Here is a 26,965-nt window from a genome sequence, read left to right on the forward strand (position 1 = left end):
ATTCATCAAGCTGAGCCTTGGTCTCCAGGAAACTTAGCAGCTACCAGGTATAGGATACGGCCCAGAGCTACATAATCAATACGGTTGCCACTAGTCACACACACCTATTTAAATTTAAATTAATAAAACAAAATATTCATTCCCCAGTTATACAAGCTGTATTTCAAGGGCTCAATGGACACATCTGGCTAGTGACCACCATATTGGATAACTCAGGTCTAGAACATTCCAATGAGTGAAGAAAGTTCTATTGGACAGCACTGCCCCCAGAGGAAAGCCAGCTCAAGTCTTGTTAACAGCAGTAGAAAACCAAGAAAGGGACAGGCCATGGGGCCTATATGCACAGTGTTAGGTGGACCCATCTGGGCCACCACGTCCCATGGACCCAATACCCTGTGAAGGGAGCCAACACGGAGAGGAAAGCATGCAGGCCAAGGGACCAGGATGCACAGGGGACACGGAATATGCCTACGTCCTGTTACAAGGGTGTCTCAGTGTGGCTTCCTGCAGAAACCGACCCTGGGGTAGAGATTTGAAGGCAAGTAGTTTGTTTGGGAGGTAACCCCAGGAGGCACCAGGGGAGTGACTCAGGTAGGGGTGTGGTCAAGCAGGTATGCCACTGTGTGCGGGTGAAGCTCCATACTACGGGGGACTCTGGGAAATAGTAGGGAACATGCGACTTGGGCTGGGGGTGCAGCACAGTGGTTGATCGCTTGCCTAGCATGCACATCCCAGCCCCCCCAAAAAGTCTAGGAATGTGGCTTAGTGGCTGAGTACTTGCCCAGTATGCAGGAGTCCCTGAGTTCCATTCCAGCCTGAAAAAACAAAATCAGTAAAAAACAAAACAATGAAAACAGAAGGCATGCGGCCCAAAGTCACCCTGCGGAGAGAGCCAGAGTTTATAGCTAGAGCCCGTAGACTTCAGCTTCCGTCTGTCACTGCTGAGGGCTGCTCCTGCTTAATCCACCAGGACTTCGGGTGTGCCGAGTGTGCAGGTACAGACAGAAGACCTGCCTCACCTGTAGAAGGTTACCAGGCAACAAAAACATATTAAAATAAACTAAAAAAAAAAAAAAGTTACCAGGCAACAAAGTAACACGAGGCAGCTGGCACCTGGGTGAGCATGCTGAAGCAGGAAGCCCCGAGGGATGTGGCGGGGCACTCAGTCCCTTCAGTGACAAAGAATGAAGACCAACACGCCCCATCTGCTGCTTTATTACACCCAACACCCCCACCCCCCTTTGCACAGCTCTCCCACTGGCCTCTTTCTCATTCCTCAGACTCATGATGCTCTCTCCTACAGCAGGACCTTTGCACGTGCTGTGCTGGATGTCTGAATTTCTCTTCTACTCCTTCCCTTCCCCCTTCATCTAGTTAAATTCTTTTATCAAATGTACCATCCTCTAGACGGGCTTCTCCAAGGGATACCTCATCTCCACCCCAGAACAAGATCAAGTCCCTTCTCCCTGTCCTGTAAGTGTGTCACTGTGTGTTTGGGGCTGATGAATGCTCTCTTCCTCATCAGACCATGAGGAAGGGATCTGGCTGGTGTAACACACAGTAGGTGTTCAGGAAATGTCTGTTGAGTGGATAAATGAATAAAAGAATGAATTCTACTCTGATAAATGGAGGGCCCCCAATGGCCAGAGAGAAAATTTACCAGCTAAAGAGCCTAGGAAGAGGAGGCGGCGGCTAATTAGCAATTCATTAGGATCCATTTTCACTGTCTATAGTCAATGCTAATCACTTGTTTGTTTAAAACAGGAAGTTCTGAACTCATTAAACCCATTAGTAAATGAAAATGTTTCTGGGGAAGTCTGGCCTCCCACACTGGAGTGTGATCTCAGGGACGGCACCCCTCTTTGGTAGACTTGCCGGGAGTCAGCAAAGCTGTTGCTCACCAGCTGGAAATACGCTGGGCTGGGACCCCAGTGTCCCTCAGCAGGAACTTAGGAACCTGCCCCTCCGTCTCTCTGTGCTCAGTTTCTGCTCCTGTAAAATGGACAAAATATTCGATGTCATGGCTGGTCGCAAAGGTCAGAGAGAACTGTGCAGCCAGGATGACCAGCTCAGACCTTGTGGCATCCTCCCTGACAGCCCTAATTTGAGACTAGCTGCCCGGCAGGCCTGACAGTAGTCTGTCCACTCCTTGATCTCTAGCTCATTAGTCGGGCGGCCCCTCTCGCCCCCTGAGCAGCCCACATTTGGGGGGCACACTCAGGCCAGGCTGTGCTCACACTTGCCTGGAAGCTGCTCCTTCATTGGGAAGACAGCGAGGCAGCGAGGCAGCCACGATCGCCCAAGGCTTGGCGCCCGCCCAGGCCTGGCCCCCTCCATGCCCAGCCCCTTCTGGGAAGCTGTGTCAGAAATGGTCCCTTTCCCATGCTGTGCACCCCTGGGTGGGTCTTCCCTTCCCCAGGGCTCCCAGGGACCTGACGCTGCAGGAACAGAACAGCTGTCTTCATCTGAGTGACAAACACTGACCTCAGGGCACAGTTCTTTGCCTGTGGTAAACCATGGGTAGCAATTTTATGGGGGTGAGCGTCTGTTATTGCCCCCACTCACAGGTGAGAAAACTGACTTGTCAGAGGTCACAGAGCCGGTAAGTGTGGCAAATGGAAGAACCAGGTCCCAAGTCCTGTCTAACCAGAGCCCTGAAGAAGACACCCCAGGACAGCTGCCCCCGGTGAGTCCACCACCGACTCCCGGGCTCCCAGGGAGCACCCGGCAGAAGCAGAGCCAGGCCCACTGTCCTCCCTCCCGAGCCTCGCCCTGCTCCTCCTCCTCGTCACCTCAACACGGGGAACCTGTTCCTCCCACTGTGCCCTCTGCCCACAGGGGTCCCTCCCTTTGTGCCTGATGGGCAAAGGCTGCAGTGCGAGTTCCAGGGCCTCTCCTCCACGAGGCCTCCAGAGTTCTTCCACTTCGACCTCTGGACTTTCCTTGTGTCTCTGCACATCACCGTGGGGCTGACTCCTCCAGGGCAGCCAGCCCCGGAGGCCAGCTCTGTCCGTCAGGCTCTCAGAGTGTCATGAAGGCACCGTTTTTTTACTCCCATTTCATCAAGGCTCAGAGGGGTGGAGACCCTTGTTCAAAGTCACACAGCAGGGGCAGGGTTCAGAGTCCTCATTTCAGGCTGCTGCCCATCCTCCTCCCAGTCCCAGACTGCCATTGCTGCCTTCTCATCTTCTTTGGTTCTTCTCTGGGTCCTGGGAGGCAATATTTATCTCTTTTGGTCTCAGGGCCTGGCTCATAGGAAGCCTCAAGAAAAAAAAGGCTTGTCGGGATGAAGTTTCCTATGAGCAGAGTGTGGGTCCTGTTCAGTGAACCCTGATATAATACTCGGTCAGGTGATGTTGGCAGCTGCAGGTTCAAATCCCACCTCTGCTCTTAATGTCGTGGGTCACTCAGGGGATGCGCAGCCCTGTGTGAAGTCAACTAGAGACAGAGGCATGCCGTGTCCCTGTCCAAGGTGCTGACGATGCAGGCGCGCGTACACCTCCTGCGACCAGAGCGGGGACAGAGGACAGCACGCAGGCCCTAGAGAGCCCAGAGCCCTGCATTCAGCCTGGGCAGTCAGGGAGCCTCCAAGGCCTGACGTGCCTCTCTCGGGCTCAGATGAGCCAGCGTGGGTGGGAGATCATCTTCCTGCATGCCCACAGGGGCCTTGGTGGCTGCCTGTGTCGCAGGGCACACCCCACCCCCCACCCCTAGAGGCATCCTCTCCAAGACCCCTTTGCTTGTTTAGATCACATATTGTCCCCCAATCCTCAGCCCTGGTTCCTCTTGAGAAATGCAAAGCTCAAGGAAGGGGTCCCAGATGACAATAGGCCCCTGCCACCAAATGTGAGTTTGAAAAGAATTAGACTTAAATGCTCCTATTCTAATGATAAAATATTTCCTAAGTTACACGTGTATATGGAAAAAAAGTCGAGCTTATAAAGGGGACTCTGTGAAAAGACTTCTCACTGTTGATCGGGCTCTCCTCCTGGAGGCTGCCACCAGGGGTCCCAAGATTCCCCCCAGGGCCTCCCCTCCAGGGAAACAGCAGCACCTGTCTGCCCACCTTCTCCTCTGGGTCAAGGTCGACCTTATTCTTTGGAAAGGCTGCACGGTTCACTACACCCGTCTAGGGAGCCCTTCCTTAGCCAGTTTTCTGTGGATGGACTTTGAGGTTGTCTGCAATTTTTTTTTTATTAATGCAAACAATGTATCACAAGCACCTTATTCATCATCTTGTACAAGGGCAAGTAAATCCCTAAAAGCAGGACTGCTGAGTCCATGTATGTGCATTTAAAACTCTGATAGCTTTTACTGTTTTATTCTTTAAAAGTGCAGTGCAGCAATTTGTTATATGGACGAACCAAACGCCATTAAACAGCCCACCCCCGTCCTCCCCACCCCCGTCTTTCCCTTTCCTCTTAATTTTATACTTATGTTTAGAAAATAGTTCCCAGCAACATTTCCTGGCTTTTGATACAATGGCTCCTCAGTACAACTCAGTGGGATTTCTGGGTTGGAGGGGGAAGAGGAGGGCCATGTCCATCTCTCCTAGATGGATGGTTAAATGCCAGGGTTGGGTTAGTTCCTAAATTTGGCTTCCAGTCTTTGAGATATTAATATAAGGCATTAAGCCTAATGCCCGACACACACAGGACATGAAACATTTGTGAGTTTTTGTAAATTAAGAACAGGGTCACAGCAAACAGCCTATACGTGTGCTTCTTTGTGTGCATGTGTGAATCCAATTTGGAGTCCAATTGGCCTCCAAAGAGTGTGTGCCATTACACACCTGCCAACACTATTAGCCAACCCCAGATCTTTCAGGAGTCCAAACTTTTCACCTAGCAGCCAGGACCACCAAGGCTCCCCGGCAGTGCCCAGGGTCATCTGTGAGCCATGGCACAGTTTGATTCCTATTTTTGGCTCCTCTGGCCTCCTCCGGGCCCCTGGGGCAGGGTTCAGGGTGGAATGAGAGCTTCGGGGTGGGGTTGTGAAGATGGCACCAATGGGGGTGGGTGGGCTGGGGTCCGTCTCTATGTTCTATTTCAAGAAAAAACGCCTGACGCTTCTCCACTACTTCTTCTCCCGTCCCCTCCCCCATCTTTTCCCTTGGAAACGGGCCCCAGAGATTCTGAAAGGTGCTCTCCTGACTTCTGAGCCGCCTGTGTGGGAGGGAGCTGGGGACGTGAGGGTCCGATTGAGGGAGCAGGTGGAGACCCAGGAGCTGTTGTGCACAAAGAATGGCAAATGACATAAGGAGGGAAGAGGGAAGGGGGTGGTGGCAGCAGCTATTTTTTTCCCCCAGGGCTTTTTAACCCTTCCCTGCCGCAGCGCGGGCAGCCCGGATGCTGCTGCTGCCAGAGACATTCTCATAAATGGCTGGTGCTGGACGCTTTGGGGCGAGGAGGGCCGGCTCCTGCCTTGTCCTTTGCAGACAGGTTTTGTACTCTGGGCAAAACTGTCGGAAAAGGTAGAACAGCTCCTAATCTAGGAGATGATTCCTGTGGGAAATCAGGCTGCTTTCCAAGCGTAATTTGAAAAGCCGCTGCCTCCAAACTTCAGTGGCGGTGGGGTGGGGGAGGGGCGCGGAGAAGAATGCCATTTATAAAGCAATCAGCGCCCCGACAGCGGCCGCCATCACTCAGAATTATTTTCCGAAATTTGGCCTCTATTCCTTACTCTGGAGGAAAAGGCAATACCGGCACTTGGCTTCCAATCAAGCCCGATGCCGAGGACTGGGGCGAGCCACACAAAGGGAGAGGGACCCTGCTTTGTTCATCACAGCTGGAGCTGCTCAAAATCCTTTCCAGGGCTCCTGCACGCTCAGGATGGAGCTGGAGGAAGCCTCATCAGAGGTTCCATTCATCTCACTTCTTACTTTTAAACTTTAAAGCACATATTTATGTGCCTCAAGTTGCTCATGAACCACGGCATGTCAAACAGTTTGGGGTTGATGGAAGAGGAACATTTTCTCGTCCTGGGACTTTCGGAAACACAGTTTCATGGCCAGTCTCTCTTCAGTCCAATTTCTCCCGTTGGCTGCCACGAGATGAATATTCCTAAAATGCTGCTTTCAATACATTACTCACCTGTTCAGGAACCTTCCAAGGCTACTTCTCGATCCCTTAAGGCTGGGGCATCAGACTGGCATTCAAGGACTCCCTCCAAATGTGGCCTCAGCTCCTGAAACCCCAATCACACCCTCCCAGACTGCCAGGCCACACATGTCACAGGTCACAGATGTGGGATGGGGAATGCCTGATGACTTCCCTCTTCCCACGCTGGCATCTCTTTTCCTGGTAACCAAATTCATCCCTTCCTGTTGGGGAAGCCACACCATCCTGACTTTCTCCACAGGTAACCATGTGGACAACTGACCCCCTGCCTCCAGGCCTGTCCCTGAGGAAGCTGGTGAGTGACAGTCCCGGGGAAGGAGGGAAGCAAGCCCTTGTCCTATATTCATGAGGCCTTTGAGCTAAGAATGATTTTTACATTTTTAAAAAAGGTTGCAAAAAAGTCAAAGGTGACCCAGAGACCTGGGACAGAGGAGCCTAACTGAGTTCACTACTGGCCCCTTATGGGGCTGTTGGCCCGCTCATGTTACAGATGGACGATGTTTGATCTGGGGCTGGGCAAAGGAATGGCTGAGCTGATAAAAACAAATCCTAGGATTTTAGCTGGGCTCTCAGAAGGAGGTACACACTCTCCTAGTTGTTTTTATTTATTGATCTATTTTTGTGGTACTGGGGGTTGACCCCAGAGACGCTTTACTACTAAACTACCTCCCAGCCCTGTTTATTTTTTGAGATAAAGGTCTTGCTAAGTTGCCCTGGCTGGCCTCACACTTTTCATTCCCATGCGTCAGCTTCCCAAGTAGCTGGGATGACAGGTGTATGGGCTGCCCCTGGCCCCCACTGTGTTGAATAGGACAGAATATAAGCTGGAACTGCTGTTGGTGGCCATCCTTGACACCTGAAGGAGAGAGCTGCTAGACAATGAAGGAGCACCTGGAAAAGTGGAATCAAGACAGGCTGAAGGGGGCAGAGCCAGCTGGCCTTTGGTTCTATGAGCAAGACATTTCTTTTGCTCCAGCCAGTTTGGGTTGAGTCTCCCATCACCTACGGGAGGACAAGTAGGGATACCAGCAGCTGCAGTGCAAGCCTTTGAGCATATTTATTTTCCCTGGCTGGACACTTTCAGTCTCTGACTGCCGAAAAGTCTACCTTTTAGGCTTCCACCTCCTCCTAGAAGATTTCTGGGGCTCCCTTTAGTTCTGGGGTTGTTCATGCTGAAAGATAACCATAAACTCACTCAGCTAAACTGTCTGGAGGGGCATCCTTAATAAAGCCATGGACTATGGGCTAGGAAGCCGGTGGAGAGGGTGGTGGGAGCCCCAGGCACCCGGATGGATGCTCTATGAACGTTACGGCCTTTCTGTCTCCGGATGTAGCTGCCCAAAGAGGCAGAGGCAGCAGGTCCCCTTCAGAGATGAGGAAAATGAAGCTCGGGAATAAGATGACTGGGGCTGGGGTTGTGGTCAGTGGTAGGGCACTTGCCTTGCATGTATGAGGCACTGGGTTTGATCCTGGGCACCACATATAAATAAATAAAAAAAGGTATTGTATCCATCTATAATAAAAAAAAATATTACAAAAAAGAAGATGACTTGCCCAAGGTTACACTGTGACTCAGAGGTACTCAGAAATCAAATCCAGTTCTGATGAATTCCCGACTCCTCCCTGGATCCGGCTCTACACTTTCCAGAATCCTCCACTGCCTGCAGATTTCAAGGTCTTTCAGGTTCTGCCTGTTCCTACCCAAAGTCCAGCCACAGCTGTGCTGGTGCCCCCTGAAGGGAAGGAGAAGCCCTCACTGCCCCCGCAATTTGCAACAGAGGGGAAGGGTCACTTGGTGATGTCCATGTTAACAAGGACTCTACTCTGAGTCAGCTGGACAGGTTCAAAATTAAAGTTGCCTGAATATAATAATAACAGAAGAGGTGCTCTAATTAGTTTTTTTTTTTTTTTTTTTTTTTTTAAATCAAGAGCAACAATCTGCCTGCATGAATCAGAAAGCAGCTCAGCTCAGGATATCTTCACTCTTTGAAGAAGAGTGGGATTTTGGAAGACCATGGCAAACCCTCCTACGCTCATGATCTCCCAGAGAGCTTTCCCAGGCAGGGCCCAGGTTTATCCAGATGTGCCTGCACATATGCCCCTGCCTCTGAGAACCACTGTGGCCTGCCACTCCCCGCCACTCTGGAAAGGTAGGCCACTTAAATCTTGCAGGGAGCAGCTATGTGGTGATCGTTTTCTCATCTGCCATTAGAGATTGAGTTAGCTTATTGCTTTGTGTCCCCGGTGGAGTTAGGAGCAGCGCTGAATCCTTTTACGATCCCATCAATTAGAGGGCACTTCTCTTCCTTTCCCAGAGGAAGTCATCCCTGAACTTCAAAGCTGCGACAGAGCTGCACGGCAGTGAGCACTTGTGGGGCTCTTAACATGGGGTCTCTTGAGGGGGGTCACGGTGAAGTCTCTGGAATTGCAAATACAACTGTGAGGTCAGCTAAGAAGTCCCAGCAGATGAGATGGTGCCTGGGGGATGCAGTGTCCTCCAGGGGGTGACGGGGGAGGAGCGGGAGCGTGTTTCTAGGAACTAGGTCCTCAGATTTCATCAGATGCCTGGAGGGGCCCAGACCCAAAAGATTGAGAGCACCACCTGCGGCCCAATCCCTCTACTTTTCCAGCTGGATAACTGAAGCCCAGAGAGGAGGAAACCTCCTGGTTGCTGCCACCTCCCCCTGAGATGGATATGTCACTGCCCTGGTAGGGGAGATGGAAAGCAAATCAGAGCTCCTCTCCAGAAGTGGCTGGGGACCCTGACTCCATGGTGTGCCCATGCCAATCACCTTTTGGGTTTCTGTAGAGCTTGGGGAATTACCTATGTCACTCACGCAAGTCATCTAACTGGTGCATCCCACGCATCTGGTGAGGGAATGCTCATTACCCTTGGGGTCTTCCAACGTGCACACGCCCGTGTGGGGGGGAGATTTTTTATTTCTTTTTTGAGGTACTAGGGCCTGAACCCGGGGCCTCGCACATGCTAGGGAAGTGCTCTACTTCTGAGTTACATTCCCAGCCCTGCTGGGATCTCAATTTACTTAATCTGTAAAATCCCTCAGTTAGGGGAAAAAAAAAATCCAGTATTTATCTTCTTAGCCTTTTCTAATAAACAGGAGCTCCAGGTTACCTCACGGTTGAGGAACGAAAGGAAGAAACCAGAACTACGGAAAGAAACGAGATGTTCCAGACCTCCTGATGGCAGTGAGGAAGGCCAGCGCTGGAGGACTAGTCCAGAAAACAAGCCAAGAGGACAACATCAAACCCAGGCAGGAGTCTTGCTCTCCTCCCAACTTACAGGAAACACAGGGGACAGGAAGAGCCCGGGAAAGGACCCTGCCACGCAGTCAGTGAATCCAGATGCGGGGAAAGCTTGGGACAGCTGACCTTGTGTCCTCGCCAGAAAACTTACAAGGAGGAGGAAACAGAAGTGGAGGGGACCAGAGAGCTCTACTAAGGGACACATTGAGAACTGGATGTACAGAACTTATTTTAATCCAGATTCAAATGTGCCGGGAAATTTAGACACTGAGTGAGGAATACTTGACAATATTAAAGAAGTGCTCTTAATTTTTTTATGATAATGGTATTGTGGTTATACATTTCGAAAGTCTAGACAGCTGGGATTTGCTTGAAAATAACTGAGGGTGTCATGGTGGTGGGTAAGTGGGCCGTGATAGATGGAGCAGGACCGGCCATGAGCTGGTAACCAGTGAAGACGCCCGTGGGCGTCTGTCTGTGTACTATCATCCATAGTAAAAAATTAAGTAATGAATCTCTCACTTAACACGCACAGAACTGTCCTGAGTGGTGGCCTTGGGGAGGGAGGGAGGGGACCTTTCTACTGTTTGGCTTTGCACTGCTTGGACTTGACCCCATGGTTCTGTATTAGCCACCCAAGAATATGAACTCTTACCACCCCCCCAAAAAAAAACCCCACCCAACTTAAATAGCGAACTTCAAAGAGAGCTCTTGATCACCCTTTCATCCAAGAAATGCCTTTATTTCATTTTCTTCCAAAGAACAGTTTAGGTCCAGCAAACGAGTTCCTTCTCATCATTTGAGGAGGGTGGTGTGTGCAGACGGAGGGGACCCATCTGTGGCAGGGCTGTACTCAGAAGGTCTTAGATGTGTGATCCTGAATGTGGCTCTCGGGGGCTCAGAGGACACGTGCAGTACACTTCAGTGCCAGTGTCCTTAAGTATTTAGGTGTGTGTGTGTGTGTGGGGGGGGGGGACCGGGAGGCAGATGGGGCCACGGAGGCGGTAGGCTGCGGTGCTGTCCTTAGGGCTGCCCAACAGTGTCATCTGAAAACCTGATGTGGGGAACATGAACAACAGCCAGCCACTTTCCTTCAATCCAATTTTTAGGCAGTTATGATCGATCAACTTACAAATCGACTGGCTGTCTGCTCCACCTTCATGGCCTTCTCTGCGGCCACCATGGTCGCCTCCAGCAGGGGTGGGTTGGCCAACCTTCTGGCTGGCAGCAGGTCACTGCAGCTCCCGGAGCAGCTGCAGCACGTTGCTGGCGTAGGGGCTCTGCTGCTCAGAGGCCATGCCCAGCAGCACAGGGCGCAGGCTGGTGTGGGGGGGTGTGAACTGCAGAGGGCAGTGGAGCTGGTTCAGGAGGAGCCAGGTGGAGTCCGGGTCCACTTTCATCAGGTGCAGGAAGACGCTGTGGGGAGAGGCAGGAGTGAGGGTGAGTCTGGGAGGGAGCCCGCATGGTGGAGTAGGGTGCTGCCTTCACCCCGGCAGCTGTTCACTGAGCTGAGAACTCGATCATAACAAATGCTCCAACAGCACAAGGAACCCACTTTAGTTCCTAAGACAGGGACATCAGATGGTCCCAAAGCCCAACAGGAATCAAAGTAAACAGTTTCATATCCACTGACACAGAGTAAAATAGTAATTAGGCCGAGCAGACAATGTTGACAACTCAACAAGCTCTTGGCAAAGACACGGGCTGAGTTTTGGAGTCTAAAGCTGGCATTTTGAAATGAAGAAAAATGACAGGGCCCACCCCTCATTACAAGCCCCCAAGGGCTCGGGCACGATGGGGGACCACAGAGGAAGCACGTGAGTCAGACCCAGATGGGCTCCTGTCCTAGCCTCTGGTCTTTGTCTCTAGGGTCTTGCTGCTCAGTTGTACAGATGGACCCTCTCTGGCCATGAAGAGTCCTGGATTCTTGGTGGTTCCGACACACGCTCGGGCTCCCTGGAGAAGAGCCCACAGCAATTAGATTCAAAAGATCATGCAGCGCTCCACAGGCTGGCAAAGGGTCCTTTATTTTCCAGGGACAGGACCAGCTGAGGCCTGCCTGTGACTTACAACAGTGTCCAAGGGCCTGGGCCACCACATAAACGCCAAGGATGAGATTACAAGGTTACGTGGCCCTTGCCTCTTATCTGGTCAACTCCTACTTCTGAACCATCAGTTGAACCCAGGCCACTATGGCGGGCAGTCCTCACACACCTGGCCGTCAGGCTCCCACAGCAGCTTGGAGTCTGGTTGGTCAATCCCAGGAAGGATAAGGCCCTCCCTGCTGGCCTGCTGCCTTAGCTCGTGCATCCCCTGCTAGTGGGACTGCTGTCCTACTCTGTCCAGGTGGCTGCCCCTTCCCATACATGCTAGCGGCTTGTCTATGACCATTTCCCTTCCTCACAGTGTAAGCTCCTCAAGGGCAAGGGCCTTGGCCATTTTGCTTGCTGCTATTCCTGGCCACCTGGCATGGCCCATGATAAGCATTCAGTAAACATTCAATGATTAAACAGGCCCTCATTTTCATGTGACTTTGGCTTATTTGGTGGCTCACTAATGACTTAAGGTGACATCCTTCTCTGGAATATTTACATCCCATGAAAGGATATGAAGGAGAAATTAGTTGCTTATCATCAGGAAAGGTATAAGGGGCCAGGCATGGTGGTGCACACCTGTGATCCCAGTGACTCAGGAGGCTGAGGCAGGAGGATCACAAGTTCAAGACCAGCCTGGGCAACTTAGTGAGGCCCTATCTCAAAATAAACAATAAAAGGGGTGGGGTGTAAGTCAGTGGTAAAGCACCCCTGGGTTCAACCCCCAGTACTATGCAATAATCTATACTTATAGATATATATAAAAGTAAGAAATATTAACAGGGTTCATGCTGTGACATCACTAGCTACGGAGGTGCAGGAAATCACACTTGTCTTGGACTTGGTATCCTCATTTCTTCAAGGTTTCGATGAAGTAGGAAACAGAGATCAAGTCCTAACACGCGAACCCCCCTCACCACTAAAGCTACACTCGGCCCTCTGCACCCGTGCATTCAATCAACCGTGGATTGAAACTACTTGGAAAAAAACACGGTGTCCATGCTGAACAGGTATGGCCTTTCTTCCTTGTCACCATTCCCTAAATGATAGAGTATAGAACTATTCACACAGCACTCACACGGTGCTAGGTGTTGTGAGTCATCAGGAGATGATGTAAGGTAAGGGAGAGAATGTGTGCGGGATTTATGCAGACACTGTGCCATTTTATACAAGGGTCTTGGCATTCTTAGATTTTGGTGAATGCGGCAGGTCCTGGAGCCAACCCCCACGCATACTAAGGGACAACTGCACATAGTACCATTTGATGGATGGTATTTTACTTCCCCCTCCCCATTTATTCTTGACAGTTACTCTTGGGAGCCCCTAGCATCCTTTTTGAGCATCAAATCAGGAATTAAATGCTGGTCAGCCAAAAGTAAATTTCTGGTTCTAAATTTTATTAATCTGAAAAACCTGTGCCCTTAGGGGATTCGGGTCTTATGAAGCCAGCTTTGCTTCCTCCCCTGGGCCTGACAGACAGATGTGAAGGAGGTTACTAAGGGAGGCACGCAGGGAGGCGAGGGGGCACTTCAAACACTTCCCCGGCCTGTTCTGTGCCCCAACAATCTTAGTTTCCTGTGCTTAGGATAATCGTGTGTTTATAACCTGCACACTGTTTGCTGGAGAAGTGATTAGAATATTCTAATTCATTGTTTCCACTTCACCGCAGAAAGGAGATGGGGCCTGCGTGGGAGACAATTTTTGTTTAAAAACAAAAATATCTTTGATAATTAGAGTGGCAAGGGAAATGATGAAAAAAACGCACCCCAAACAAGAGGCAGATTTCTGTTTACACGTGACACAGTAGATGGTTTTCCCTGGTGCCAAAGACTGTTAGAATGCTAATGCTTTCATTTGATTTTTTTTTCCCCTTCAAGAACTGGAACCCCTTCTCCAGCTCTGGGTGGCACCCCCGCTTCCAGGACTGTTTGTATCTGGGCAACACCCAGCAACGCAGCGGCAACAGTGGCAACGCCCGGTGCCACTGCCCAGTTCAGTCATGGTGCCCTCTGACTCATGTGGCATGAAAAGGTGGCAATGTTCACTTTCTGAGCCCTTTTTAAAATGTTAAATGGGATGTTGTATTCTTTGGCAGAAAAGGAAATGGCAAGAAGCCTCTCTCTACCCTGAGATCTCCAAATAAAATGCTAACAGGAAGCAAAGAAAAAATGTGTGCCAAGTTCACCTTTTTTATTCCTTAAGAGCCCAACTCTTGGAAGAATTGTTTTGGGTCTCATTTCTTTGCTCCAGAACGGCAGGCAACAACTCAAGCTCCTTCCCCCACCTCTGAGGCTTGGAGCAGATTACTTAGCCTTCTGAACCGGCTTCTTCTTCTTCCAAAGGAGGATGGCCACACCCGGCCCACCCTCCCCACAGGTTTATTCTGAGGCTCTGAGGAGAAGTGCGGGGAAACACTTTGAAGTGTATAATGAAAACACCATTCTTTCCAGAGAGAGAGAGAAGACTGTGTGTGTGTCTAAGGAATAATTATCACTACCAACTACAGCAGCACTGCCACGCCACGGGTACCTCTCAGACACTCTGAAAAGGGCAAAGCATTTGTCTTTTGTCTCACTCATAACTCCACCAGGCTGCCTTGGTGGGGGTCCTGATTCTTAGCCAATGGGGTTCTAACTTCACCTATTATTTTCAGGAAGAAACAAACGCAGAACTCTCTGCCCTCCACATGCCTGAGGTGGGGCGCAAACACCGTGCCATGCAGGCAGATGGCTGGCAGGCGCAGCTGCGCTCTTGCTGGGTGAGAGGCGCGCGGCCTGCTGAACTCTAAACACCGACAAATTCTGAACCAGGACCCTGTTTGGCTTTAACTCCTGGGAGCTGAGCCTGAGGACCAAGAGGTCTGGTCTGAGCACTCAGAAGCCAGGCTTTGTCCCAAACTTGGCTCCCATTTTGTTCTGAGGCCAGTTCCTAGCCAGCCTGAGCTGGGAAGAGGGGACTCTCAGAGTGAAGAGCCCAAAGCAAAAGCTGAAGTCCTGGGAGGCCAGTTCTACATAATTGAAAGTCAGAAGACAAAGGCAGGACCTCTGCTTTGAAGTGACTGGGGTAATGACCTGGGAACTGTTCCAATATGTCTCGAGATGTGGCAGAGATGTCTGTTGAACATGCCCAAATGACCAGTTCCATCTTTTTTCAAAGCCAAAGAGAAACACTTTTAAAAAATATATGTACACTATTTAACTGATGAACAAAAATTTCTTTCTCCTTCCCCCAGGCCCAAATGAGTGGCTCTGGGAAGCATAGTTATCAAGAGATTACCTGGTCCCCTGAGCACAGGGAGGCGCTCAGCTGAGCCTCATGCCTCCATGTGTCCCGAGGCCAGTGATTATCTCTCAATAACCTGTAGGGCCGTGTAGCTTAAATGATAACTTGACTTTAAAAAATTTAGAACTCACCGTTAGGCAGTTTCTAAGCAACCTCTGTTTCCATGGCAAAGAAGCCTGGTGTTTATACTGATTTTTCACTTAAAATGCGGTTTTATTGAATTTCACTTCATGCAGGCAGCCATTTCCCTGCACTTCAGCCCCATCTACAATTGACGGGTATCAGTAAGTACCTAATAAACTCCAGATGCCCAAACAACAGAAGCTGCTCATTCCTTCAGGATGGTATTGGGGTGCTCGGAGGGAACAAGCTGGGGTGAGGGGCCTGGGGAGGTGGGGAATGTGCTCCTGGAATCCACAGCTGGGTTTGGGTCTTATCTCTTCATGGTTCATCAAATATTTACTAGCACCTGGTCCAGCCCAGGCTCTATGCCAGGGCTTAAGATACAAAGATGGATAGACAGAGGTTCTGGTCTCACAGACCTGTCTGGCTGGGAAGGCAGACGGACCACAGAGGCCCATGTCGCAATATGGCGAGGGCCATCCTAGGAAGCATGTGGGTGGGGCCAGGGAAGGATTCCTGAGGAGGGACAGGGCTCCCCTGTAAAGAGAGGTGTGGATTAGACCACTGCTAAGGTGCTTTCCAGCTCTGAGGGTCCACAGCAGTTCTCCATCATGAGTGCTGGGTTGTACCCCTTCCCACAACATGGCGACACCAAACAGAAATCCCCTTGCTGCAGAAGCACATAGTACAAAGTGTGTCCTCACCATTTCTGTCTAGACAACATCTGCTCAAAAGGAACTCTAGAAAACCACCAGCCAATCAAGGCCCAGCAAGGCTAAATAAACTGTAACTGAAACGTGGGGCTTCCGGCTCTCCCTGGCAGCAGGCTATTCTTTCTCTGTCAATTACTTGCTTGAGGGGTCCGATGTTCCTTGTCTCTTTCTGGATTTATAAAATGCTCTCATGAGCTGTCAGGGTAAATGCCAGTGGTAAAGAACTTGCAGCTCTGTGATCTGTTTATTTATTTATTTATTTGGGGCTTCTAAAGAAGTTACTTAGGGCTGTCTCCTTAGGAACCTGACACAGGCTATCTCTATACCGGCACAAGTAAGTGTGATCAGGAAAGAAACCCACTTGTCGGGAAGCAGGCAAGGCCACAGTGTTACTCGAGCGCGCCTGTCATTCCTGTGCTGGTGGAACAGCCTCCACGCCCTCTTTCTCTGGCCACCTCTTCTCCCATTACTCTGTGCACGCCGATGCTGCAAATGAGGCTCTGTGTTGCTATTTAAACAAATGGATGCTCAGGGTGCCGACGTGTCCTAGCCAGCAAGTGGTGGGGCTATGTTTCCACACTCAGTAATTTACTCTAATGGGTCTCGGTTCATTGGTTAACCAGTATTTCAAGCCTGTCCTTTCTTGCTATTCAATTTAGCTATCTTCCCCTGCACGGAGGTCGTTTTTTTGTTTCTAAATGTTGGAAATGGAGGATTATGACTGGAAGCAACGATTTACTTTCCAAATAAATACTACCAATTACCTCTGCAGCTATACATACTCTTTAGACTTAACTATATTTACGTGTTCAAAATCATTCATCTATCGATCTAACTCCAACACGCATACTCACACAGAGACCCATATTAAAAATATTTAAATGCAACAAGGACAGGATTTAAAACCACAAACACCAATAGAAGTGTATGATGCTAATTGTGCCCTGAAAGTACCACAAGACAAAGTGTCATAAATGCAGTGGAATGACTCCACTGCCTTGTGCATATTTAAAAGGATATGGCACTGAGAGGCCCAATCTGTTACAGACAATTGACTAAGCCAGAGCCTAGAAGGGTTTAAATCCCACTGGGCTGGATTTAAAAGCAGCCCCTTCCATCTGGTCAGCTCCCCAACCTCCAGGCTTCCCAGCCTGACCCCATGGTGCTGCTGCTGCTGGGCACTGATTTCAAAGCAGCCTCCTGTGCTGACAGACCCGGGCTTGGCACTGGCTGGCTGCGCTCAGGCCACAGTGGCTTCCTGGCCTCCCTGCACACACGGGCGTCCGGGTAGCAGCTCACATATTTTGCCCCCTCCTCTCAGAAACATTTTCCTATCAGCTGGGTTTTGGCGCAAAGTCTTAAGATGCCTTAAGACTTAAGGGCTCTTGGAAGCGCCCTTCTGTATTTACTGCAAGGATGCTGAGGACATTAGTCACAATGGCGCCCTGTGCTCTTCCCAGATGACCATGGAGGCATTTTCTTAAGGTTCAGTAACAAGGACAGCTGTGCTGCTTACTGAGCTTTCTTTTTCTAAGCTCTTCTGCCAGTGTTCACAGGAAGTTGCAAAAGAGATGACATTTCTACCCTCGCTGTCTGTTAGGGATTGCAGAGCCACTTCCAGTTCTGCATTTTACACATCCACCTTGACTCTGGCTTCACCTTGCTTTTGCTCTTCTTGTTTTTCCTTTTAAAAAAGTCCTTTGCTTGTTTCCTTTTTTCTTTACTGCACACATTTAGTTTATAAGATGCCCCAAAGTCATTTTCGGAATTAAGGAGAAAGTTTAAATAATGATTAACAACTACTATTATTGACTTTTCACTCTGTGGCATTATTTCTTGTGTTGAAAAATGAATATACATGATTTTACTGAACCTTATAATAATTGTATTAGATAGAAAACAATAGGTAGGATTACTTCAGTCTTGTAGACGAGAAAGCTGATACTTGGAGTGAACACCAATGTGAGGCCAGCTCTAACTTGGTATTCATCTCTGAAATCTTCAACTCTCAGCACAGTGCTTGGCTCAAAATAAGAGATCCAATAAAAATGGTCTGTCTTGAGCACCTAAGAGGCGGCAGTGACTGCGCAGGCTGTATTTACTGTATGTCTGTCATGCAGCTCAGTGCTAGAGCGCGTGTCTCACACCCTGGGTTCAACCTCAGCACCTCCCACCAATCTTTGAAATAAATGCCCACATAGTAAGATACTTGGGCCATTTTCCTGGCTACTTTGCTTGGTACTGAGATTATCACATTCATGACAGCCTCTTAGGTGTTCAAGACAGACGACAGACGGGCAAAATGGCTACCCTGTGGTCTGCCCAGGCTTTTGATAACTGCAATCCACTTTGCGAAGGCAGCGCAGCTGGTAGGCAAGATCTGCCATCAAGGGCATCCTGTTCCTGACCCAGCACTGCATGTACATCTGCAAATACACCCCACTGGGTGGTCGATTATCAGTCACATGACAACCCGAGGAAGCAGGGACAGGACTGGTAGCATCTGATTGAAGCAGCACCGAGGTCCCTGCCTTCAGATCTGAAACCCAGCAACCCACTTTGTTTGTAATCTGCATGGCAGATGTCTCTTCTCTCTGACACCATGAAATCAGGCCTATATATGCACAGGGAACAGCCTCAGATCTGAGTGTATTTTTAGAACAATGGGCCTTGAAGAGAAAAGCAGGAAGGCCTGTCAAAAGATGGATAATAGGAAAGCCAACTACTTGGGTCTGGATTTGTCAACTATTAATCAAGTGTCAAAAGGAAAAATATTAGAAGTGCCCTCATTTCCATGCTGGGTGCAATCTGAAGGGGAAACAGTTCTGTAGCCCAACCTCAAACAAACTGCCCACACCATTTAAGGGAATAAGCCACTCATTTCAAGCTCGGCTGAGCTAACGGATCACCTCTGTGGCTCCTGATCTATTCAAATATAATAGGCCTATGTGTGGGTGAAGACAGGAGCTGGGTTCTGACGGGGATAAAATGGACGAGCCTGTGCCAGTCTGTGTTTGTCCAGGGTTTGAAGGCACCGCTGGTTCTTTGATGGGCGGGGATCCTACTGTTAGAAAGAGAGCAGGGAAGTCAGTCAGTAAATGAACCTTCCAACCTGTCCCACTCTTGCGCAGAGGGGGTGGGAAGACGTGGCACAATTAACATGAAAAAGACCTTTCTGAGTGAAAACTCCTGCTCAGGTTTCAGTTAAGACTCAGAAGGCTGGCAAGTGACGCTGCATTCAGGTGGGTGTGTGTGGAATCTACACATAACACGAATTTGATAAATTTATACATATAGCCCGCCCTGTGTGCGCCTGCACGCAAGTACCTTAGAACACAGGCACAGTGAGGCACAGGCTTCGTTCTCTGTTGTCGGTGTCTAAAACAGTGCCTGGAACATACAGCCTCCTCAGTGATACGCAGAATAAGTGAGCACTGAGGGACTTTCCTGGACAGGTCAAAGCACGTGTCCCACACGGAGACCCTATGAAGAGGATGCTACTGTCACCTCCCATCTACGGAGGAAGGAAATGAAATGCAAGGAGACTAAGCCATTCCTTCAAAGGCTGGTAAGATCTGAACCTAGGTCTGTCCAACTCCAAGACTGCTGCCTTTGCTCTCATACACAGTGGCTGGGCAGAGGAAGCAGAGAAGGCAATGCCCCTCCTCCAACACATGGAGGACTACAGCAGCACAGCACCCAGTACCCGCCTGGCCAGCTGGTGCACCTTCTGGCCAGGCGGGTACTGGGTGCTGTGCTGTTGGTGCCCTGCATCCCTAGCTGGGCTCTGGGGTTGGCAGGTGGGAGTAGAACTTGGTAGAGACCAAGCAGTCAAAAGGTTTTGTTCCTCGATCATGAATGTGCTGGGCAGGGACTGAATCTTCCAAGGAGTATGGATCTAATGGAGTTGAGCCTGGCTGAGTGCATGTACTTGCTTAAAAGAAAAACAGAAATTTGGGGTATATTCTTTCATCTCAAATTCCTTTCATGTATGGAAGGGAACAGTTCCCTGGTCAGAAAAGGCACAGAACTGTGGAGACCCACTGCATGCTGGGACATATCCTGAAGGCTTCTGGGGACACCTGGGAATTAAAATCAGTTAAGTATGCCTCTGCACTGGGCTGCGAAGAGGGTGTGTCTGATCCCACTGGTTATTTGTAATGCAATGCTTACCCTTAGGGACTCTGCCTTATTTACAGCTCCCGGTATACTGACCCCTCCTCCCACACCCTAAATATGATTTGCTCGTTATCCATTGAAGTTATTTAACCGGATGAACTTTGGGGAGCTGGTTGTTTTTTGTTTTTATGTTTGGCATCTCCAGTTAACAGTGACACCTGGTGGTAACAAGCAGCAAGGGTATACCCCGCCCCCCACCTCCCCCAAGTTCCAAGATTTATGCCCCCTCCTTACAAGGCACATTCACTAGATAAAAGCATTAAACTAGAATGGCATCTCTGTTCTTAGCGTTTACAGCCTTGGTTATATCAACCACCCCCTGATCAATTTCCATTTCCAGAGTTTACAGCCTGGACGTAAAAGCCTGCCACAAAGGCTATATTTAATATGACAAATTAAAAAAGCAAACACAGGCTTGGTCATTCTTTGAAGCCAGGAAAAGCAAACAAGAGGAAGGAGAAACATGGCTGTAATGCATACATCAAGGATTTCCGTGCAGCGGCCAAGTCTGCCTCCACTCCAACATGATGACGGCCTCAGGTCCTAACCCCACCTGCCAGAGGGGCCCAAAGACCACAGTGCTCATCCACCTCCTTGCAGAAGGCAGGAGGCCTCTGAGCAGCACCTGCTCCCACAGGTTCCCTCAGCCTCCGGCAGACAGAGGAGCCGGCTGGGGACTGCACCAGCTCAGAGGGAGCCAGTCATCTCTGGACAGCACTTTGACTGGTTCTTCTCAATACTAAGTGGAGGATTGGCTTTTTGTAAACCCCAACAACAGGGCTCCCTGCACACAACAGTTCTCTCTTCTTCCAAAAGAGTGGGTGCATATGTCACTGGCGATGTGTAGAGAATACGGAGGAGGGGCAAGAGTAAAGATAGGGGACCGGCACAGAGGCTTCTGTGGTTGTTCAGCTGAGGGGTGATGGTGCCTGGCCCACACTGTGCTTGGAGAAGGAGAGAAGCAGTTTTAAGTGACTTTGCAAGAAGGTAGACGGGCTTCACTCGTGCTAATATATGTGGAGTGTGAAGGAAAAAGAACTAAGGATAAACTGGCTGGATGGTGGGGACCCCACCTTGCTCAGAGACGCGGCTCATCAGTACCAGCGGGTGTGATTGTCCCCGCACTAATGAGCCCACCATCACCCTCTCTCAGGCAGTAATTCAGCTCACAGACACCAAGTTTCCTATTGTCTCAGGATTCTTCTCCCATTTAGAGAGCTTATTAATTTCTGAATCAAGATGCCAAATCAGCTCTTGATCAAGGACAATACTGATTTTTCCCCTGACTTCAAAATAAGTTTGCAGGCGATGTGTGTGAAGCAATCAAGCCTGCTTCTTCCTCCCCTGCTGCAGAGGGAGGGCCTGATGGAATGCTGGGGAGCAAGCAGAGCGAGCGCTGCAGTGGTGCCCGGGCCGCTCTCTCCTCCCCAGAGGCGCCAGACGCCACCGAGGGACTCAGCACAGTCTGATCCTGAACCTAACTGCGTTCAGCCGCGGCAAAGAAAATCAGAAATGAAAAAAGAATGAATAATGAATATTAGTTTGTTTAATGGCTCTAAACTTGAAAGATGGGATGTGGTGGGTATAGGAAAGCAGGATGGGCCAGGGAGGTGAGATCAGAGCTGTGTGACTCTTGGTCTTAACAGGCAGCCAAGAAAATTTACTTCACGATAAATTCATTCATCACAGCATTATCAGCTTTGGGGCACTGCCAGAGAAGACTGTGCTAACCCCAAGTCGGTTCTTTAAGGAATAGGGATGCCAGGGATAGGAAGCTCCTTGGGATGCACCCCTGTGCTCCAGAAACTATCACTGGTTCTGGGTCTACGTGATGTGATAGAAAAGGAACAGGAAAAAAAAAAAAAAGGCTACTGGAGAAATCAATAGCAAAAATTGCAAAGACAATAAATCAATTCAAAAAGATATTCCCGTCACTCCCAGGGAGTACCAAGTTTATGAGGGAGCAAGACGGTTCTCCCCATTCCAGCCAGAGAAGCCTATAAGGGAATGGGGTGACTCCCAACTCCTCCCCAAGCAAGGGTTCTCAGGGCACTGTCCCCGGGAGCCCAGGAAGGAGGAGGGACTCTGCTCAGGGACATGAAGCTGGCAGGCCAGATAGTCCAGGCCCAGCAGGCACCAGGGGATACCTCTAGAACACTGCTGCTCCTAAATGAAAGAAGAACTGGGGAAAGGAGGCCAGAATGCACTGACTCTCAAGTCTGGGGATGCTCTCAAGCTGCTGTGCTCAGAGTTTCAGCTTAGGAGAAAAATCTCTTAGTACTCACGGAAGTGGAAATTCTACTAGCTCTTCTATTAGAGGTAACACAGCCCTTCTCTAATAAGAATGGTCAAAACTCTTAGAAATCAGAATCATGTCATCTCAGAATTAGACAAGGCCTGTGCAGTTGTCATTGCTATTGTTTGGGTCCCAGATTCCTGTTAGAACCAGATGGGTGGTGTGGACTCTAGAAACAGCACCCGTGTGCTGCTGGCACACACAGCCAATCCTGCATGCAATTTCCCATCATCCTAGATCCTTGTGGGGCCTGGGAATGGCAGATCAGTAACCTGGAGCTTTTACTTTGAACTGGAGAGAGCTGAGGCATGGACAGGTGCCAGGACCACAGGGTCACCAGGAACAGGGCCTAGAGGTGAATCAGCCTCTAACCAGGAAGGGGGCAGAGCCCCTCCACCACATGGTGGTTCTGCTTTTTGCCCCTTTGAAATTGATGCTGACACTGCAGCAGAGGAAAAGATTACTTGCAAAGAGAAAGGCATCTAGTAAAAATACCATTTTTAGCATTGGCACAGCTAAAGAAATCATCTTAACCTGGCAAGGAGAGGGAGAAAAGAGCAGAGATGCCTCAACTCTGCTTGCCATTAGCAAATCATCTATAATTTAGAACAAACGTAAAGAGATGCGGGTGATCAAGCAGACGTACCTCCTGGCAGCCTCTTGTAATTTCACGGGCTGTTTGGTGCTGAGGTAAATCAAGCAGGCATCAGCCACTTTATTCAGGTCACCCTCACCTGCAGAGAGGAAAAACAAAACAAAGCATCGACCCTCAGACTTCATTTGGGACAAGCAGCAACCAATGGCTGTCGGGGGGGAGATGGGCACAGGGAGGCAAGGCTCCCTGAGCTCTACATTCCACCCTGTGAATCAGGAAGGCATCAAGGTAAACAGACCGATGAGGCTAAAGTGAGACTGAAGTGGGCACACACGAGGGGAGGCGAGGGAGCATGGCAGGACCAGGCAGAGCATGGGGGGCTGTGGTGGGGAGGTGTCGGGGGGTGTGGGTTGCGGGACACAACACTGCAGCTCTGTGTCCCAATGACATGTGTTGGTACCTACCTAGGTCCAGTCTCTGGCAGAGGGGGCCCAGGCCCTGTAAGACAGCCAGCTGCAGTTTGAAGGCCAGCGTGTGTGAGTAAACTGGTCCAGCCCTGGCACTGATGGGCGCCTGGGTGACTAAGGAGCCAGTCAGCTTTGGCAAGACATCTTTGCAGAACCGGCTCCGTAGAAAATCACCACACTTGCCTCCCAGTGTCTGTAAAACCTGCAGAAACAGTCCCCAGTCTACTGACTGAAATCGCCACAGCAGCAAGGGGGCTAAAGAATGCCTGGTAATTCAATTCCATCTCGGTCTCTACTTGGGGAAAAAAATAGAATTACTGCTGTTAATTCCTTGCCCATGGTTTGTAATTTTGACAGTTATGAATTTGGAGGTCTTTGCTCCCAAGGCATGGCTGCTTCTACCCATAAATACAGATTACATGGAGAATAATTCAGAGGAATCTTGGGTTGGATGAATAATATGATTAATACCTTGATTTTTCCTCCCTTTCTGTTTAAAAAAAGAGAGAGAGCTTAAAGCAATTCACATAGATCATCTCTGGAATCTTTCTAACATCCCTTGAGAAAAGACTTGTGCTTTTAACTCTAGCTAGCTGAGCAGACACAAACACAGAGGCTCGGCTGCTGCCACAGGAAGGCATTGGGAGGGGAGAACCAGGCTGAGGTCCCTGGCTGAGCCAGGGCCAGCTCCATGGCTGGAGTCGACTCTGCGTTCCTTCTGTTTGGCTACACAATCTCTTATGTACATCACCCTCGTTCTATCTTTCACAACAGGCGGTTTCTTTGCATGTCTCATTTTAAACTTTCTCTAGCAGAACATATTGAAACGTTTTGCCCTGCTGCACAAGGCTGAGTATACAGGAGAAGAGAAATTTCTTTAAAAATTGGCAAGTAAGGCATAACCGGTGCACAGAGCGGCTGCCCACTTTGCAGAGAACATGACACTCATTGCAGGTCCCTCGGCTGGACTGCACAGGCTCTTGCCGGCCTCAGGTGTCATTAATGTGTCTGTGTGCGGAAAGCAGCCTCAGTTTCAGTGCACACAGCGTGATGGTTTTTTCATTTTTCTACACTCGCTGTCATTTCAGATAACCTATTAATTTTCATAAAGGAAAACGGTGCATTTAAATAAGATTTAGTAATACTTCCCCCTCTTTCTCTTTCCCCTTGCACCCCCCACCCCACGTCATTGTATGCATTCTGCTTTGGAAAAACATGTTAACAATTTTATGTGTTTGAATGTAAACTGGTATTTTGGTCTTACTACTTTTGCCAAGTATATTCAGTGCATTCTCAGCTTCCTTCGTATTCCCACATATTTTTTTCCTTTGTCTCGTTTTGCTCTCCTGCTTCTAATTTATGATAGCTTGCCATGGTAAATGTATCTCTGTAGGATGTCATAAGTGCTTTTTAGAACAAAGAAGGATATAAATATATAAGCTAAAATACATGTGCTCATATAAGCCAAGCTAAGTCAAGGAGAATAACACACTGCATCTACACAGGCTTTCAGCTGGTTAAAACACTCCTTCAGAGTCTCATTTTATCTCTGACAACCTTATGAGAAGGATGGGATAGGTATTCCTAGGCCCCTAAAACGGGTGGTCCTGGGCTTCACCCAAAGTGTTTCAGCTGGGCAGAAGATGCCCATGCTAGCTTCACTAGAAACCTGGAACCCATGTGTAGAGCAAGGAACATGAGCATGAACTCATGGGTCTGAGTCTGTTGCTCACTAGCTGTATGATCTTGAGACACTTCCTTAACTTCTCTGAGCCTGTTTTCTCCTCTGCCAAAAGTGGAGCCCATACACTTACCCTGACGGATCTGAGAGGAGCTCACATGTGGAGAAGTGCCAAGTTCACCACCTGGCACATGGCAGATGCTCAATAAAAAATTGATGGCCTTTTGCTTTACTAGTTCATCCTGATTCAAATTCAAAAGGAAAGTGACTTTTCTTTTCTATCCTTTTCTTATTTTTCTACACTTTCTTCAAGGTCTGTGACATGCAACCAACAGAAAAGAGAAGAGATGCAAAGACCTTGAGGAGCTCTGGGTTGACAACCTCCACCCCCTTGATGGACAGTGAGAACCTCAGTGCAGTACCTTGAAGGCCCTGAGCACTGCCAAAGGGCCATCATTTGTGAGTCGGTGCACCAGTGAGGGCCAGACCCGATGAGCCAAGGGAAGGAGTTGGTTCTTTTGTGACTGCAGAACCACGACACACAAGTTCAGCACATCCAAGACCTGAAAAAAGAGACATGATTTCATTAGATGGTGAAAGTTTGAAACCAGACACCGGGCCTGAGTCACCATTTTAAGAGTAAGGTTGAGAATTATATAGAGTAACTGTTTACTGTAGGCTAGGCTGGGTACCAGGGAGACACACAGGGACAAAACAGACAGGCTTCCCTGCCTTCACAGGGTGTATGGTTAGCTGGGGAAAGACCTTAATTAGGTAACAACCAAATAAAGGGAAGATTACTAATTGTGTCAAGAAGGAAAGTAAAGGGCAGAAGGGAAGAACTAAAGCAGAGACTGCTGGGAAGGCTTCTGAGGAACAGCTCCTAAAACAAGACCTAAGAGTTGAGCAGGCATTAGTCCTGAGCAGGGTGGGTGTGTTCTACAGCTGGCACCACGAGGAAGACCCTGAGCTTGCTGTGCTTAGGAGATGAGGACAGATCCTTTGGCTCATGACTGAGGGGCTGGGCCACAAGAGGGTCACACTAAGAGTCTTTTATTTTGTACTAAGTGCAGTGGACAGCCATCCAAGTGTTTTGAGCAGGAAAGTGACATAATATGATTCATGTTTTAAGGTCATTCTAGTTGTTGAGTGGAGAAAGGGCTTGAAGGGGACAGAGAAGTGAGGAGGAGGTTGTAGCACAAGTCCACAAAAGGGATGTTTCCATGGGATGGTGGCAGAGGCAGAAAAAAGATCTGAAATCTGTTTTGGAACGGGACGGTTTAACTTGCAGGAAGACTGCACAAAGGGGAGAGGAAGAGGTATCAAATGAAGCTACTTGGGCTCAGGTACAGCAACATGAGAGCAGCAGGTCCACGGAATGCGACAGGGGTGATGGAGGGGAAGTGAGTCAAGGGGCCGTGTGGATTCAAGTGGTGCTACTGCTGCCTGGAGAGCTAGGCTGGCAGAGAGGCCTGGGGCTAACCTAGATGCACCTGACTGTTGACGTTCCTTGAGGACGTGTTTCCTGATCTCTTACTTCTCTGAACACAGACAACCTGCAACAGTGCTGCAGGGCAGCCTTCACAGTGCACTTGAGGTGCGTGTTGGAGCACAGAGGCAAGTGAAGTTCACCCTCACTAGGCCTTACTGGGAGCCTACTCTGAGACTGGAACAGAACCAAAAGAGGTCCTGCCCTTGGGATGTGACTGACAAGGAAATCAGAGAGCTCAGCAGTAGAGAGGAGAGCAAAGTACTGTAGCAGAAATGGTTTTGGTATCCCTGACTGGCTCTGAACTGAGTTCTGTCAGTAACTGGAAAAGTTAGATCATATTTTGCTAATTCAAAGATGCACACGTCCCCTCTTTGTCTGAAATGGTCTTCTCCCTGCTTTTGCTCCTTTATATAATGACTCCTCAACCTTTAGAAATGTTACCACTTTAGAGAGGCCTTCCTGGGACCATCTAGTCTAAATCAGAATGTAAGCTCTGTCTTACTCAACAGGGTTTGTTGTAGAGTAGGTTCCCAATTCACATTTGGTTAAGTTACTATTTTCTGTCATAGAACCTGCTTAATACCTTCACACCATTTCTCCTGGACTTGGAGTGTTTGTGTACTGCCCCACAACAGACAAGAAGCTTCATGAAGACAGGGAT

At 49.3% G+C, this 26,965-nt stretch overlaps 1 protein-coding gene across 1 annotated transcript in view; it reads right to left on the minus strand.

Moving 5' to 3' along the window:
• Positions 1-10,104: 10,104 nt before the first annotated feature.
• Positions 10,105-26,965, minus strand: part of Tti1 (TELO2 interacting protein 1) — a 46,781-nt gene continuing 29,920 nt past the window's right edge. The window contains exons 5-8 of the mRNA XM_027945258.3: positions 25,235-25,375; positions 23,129-23,333; positions 22,716-22,803; positions 10,105-10,799 (exon numbers count right to left, since the gene is read on the minus strand). Coding sequence (XP_027801059.3) covers positions 10,616-10,799; positions 22,716-22,803; positions 23,129-23,333; positions 25,235-25,375 — 618 coding nt within the window. The 3' untranslated portion in view covers positions 10,105-10,615. The remainder of the gene's footprint in view (positions 10,800-22,715; positions 22,804-23,128; positions 23,334-25,234; positions 25,376-26,965) is intronic.

Source organism: Marmota flaviventris, chromosome 2 (genome assembly GCF_047511675.1).
Source record: "Marmota flaviventris isolate mMarFla1 chromosome 2, mMarFla1.hap1, whole genome shotgun sequence".
Classification (NCBI taxonomy): Eukaryota; Metazoa; Chordata; class Mammalia; order Rodentia; family Sciuridae; genus Marmota; species Marmota flaviventris.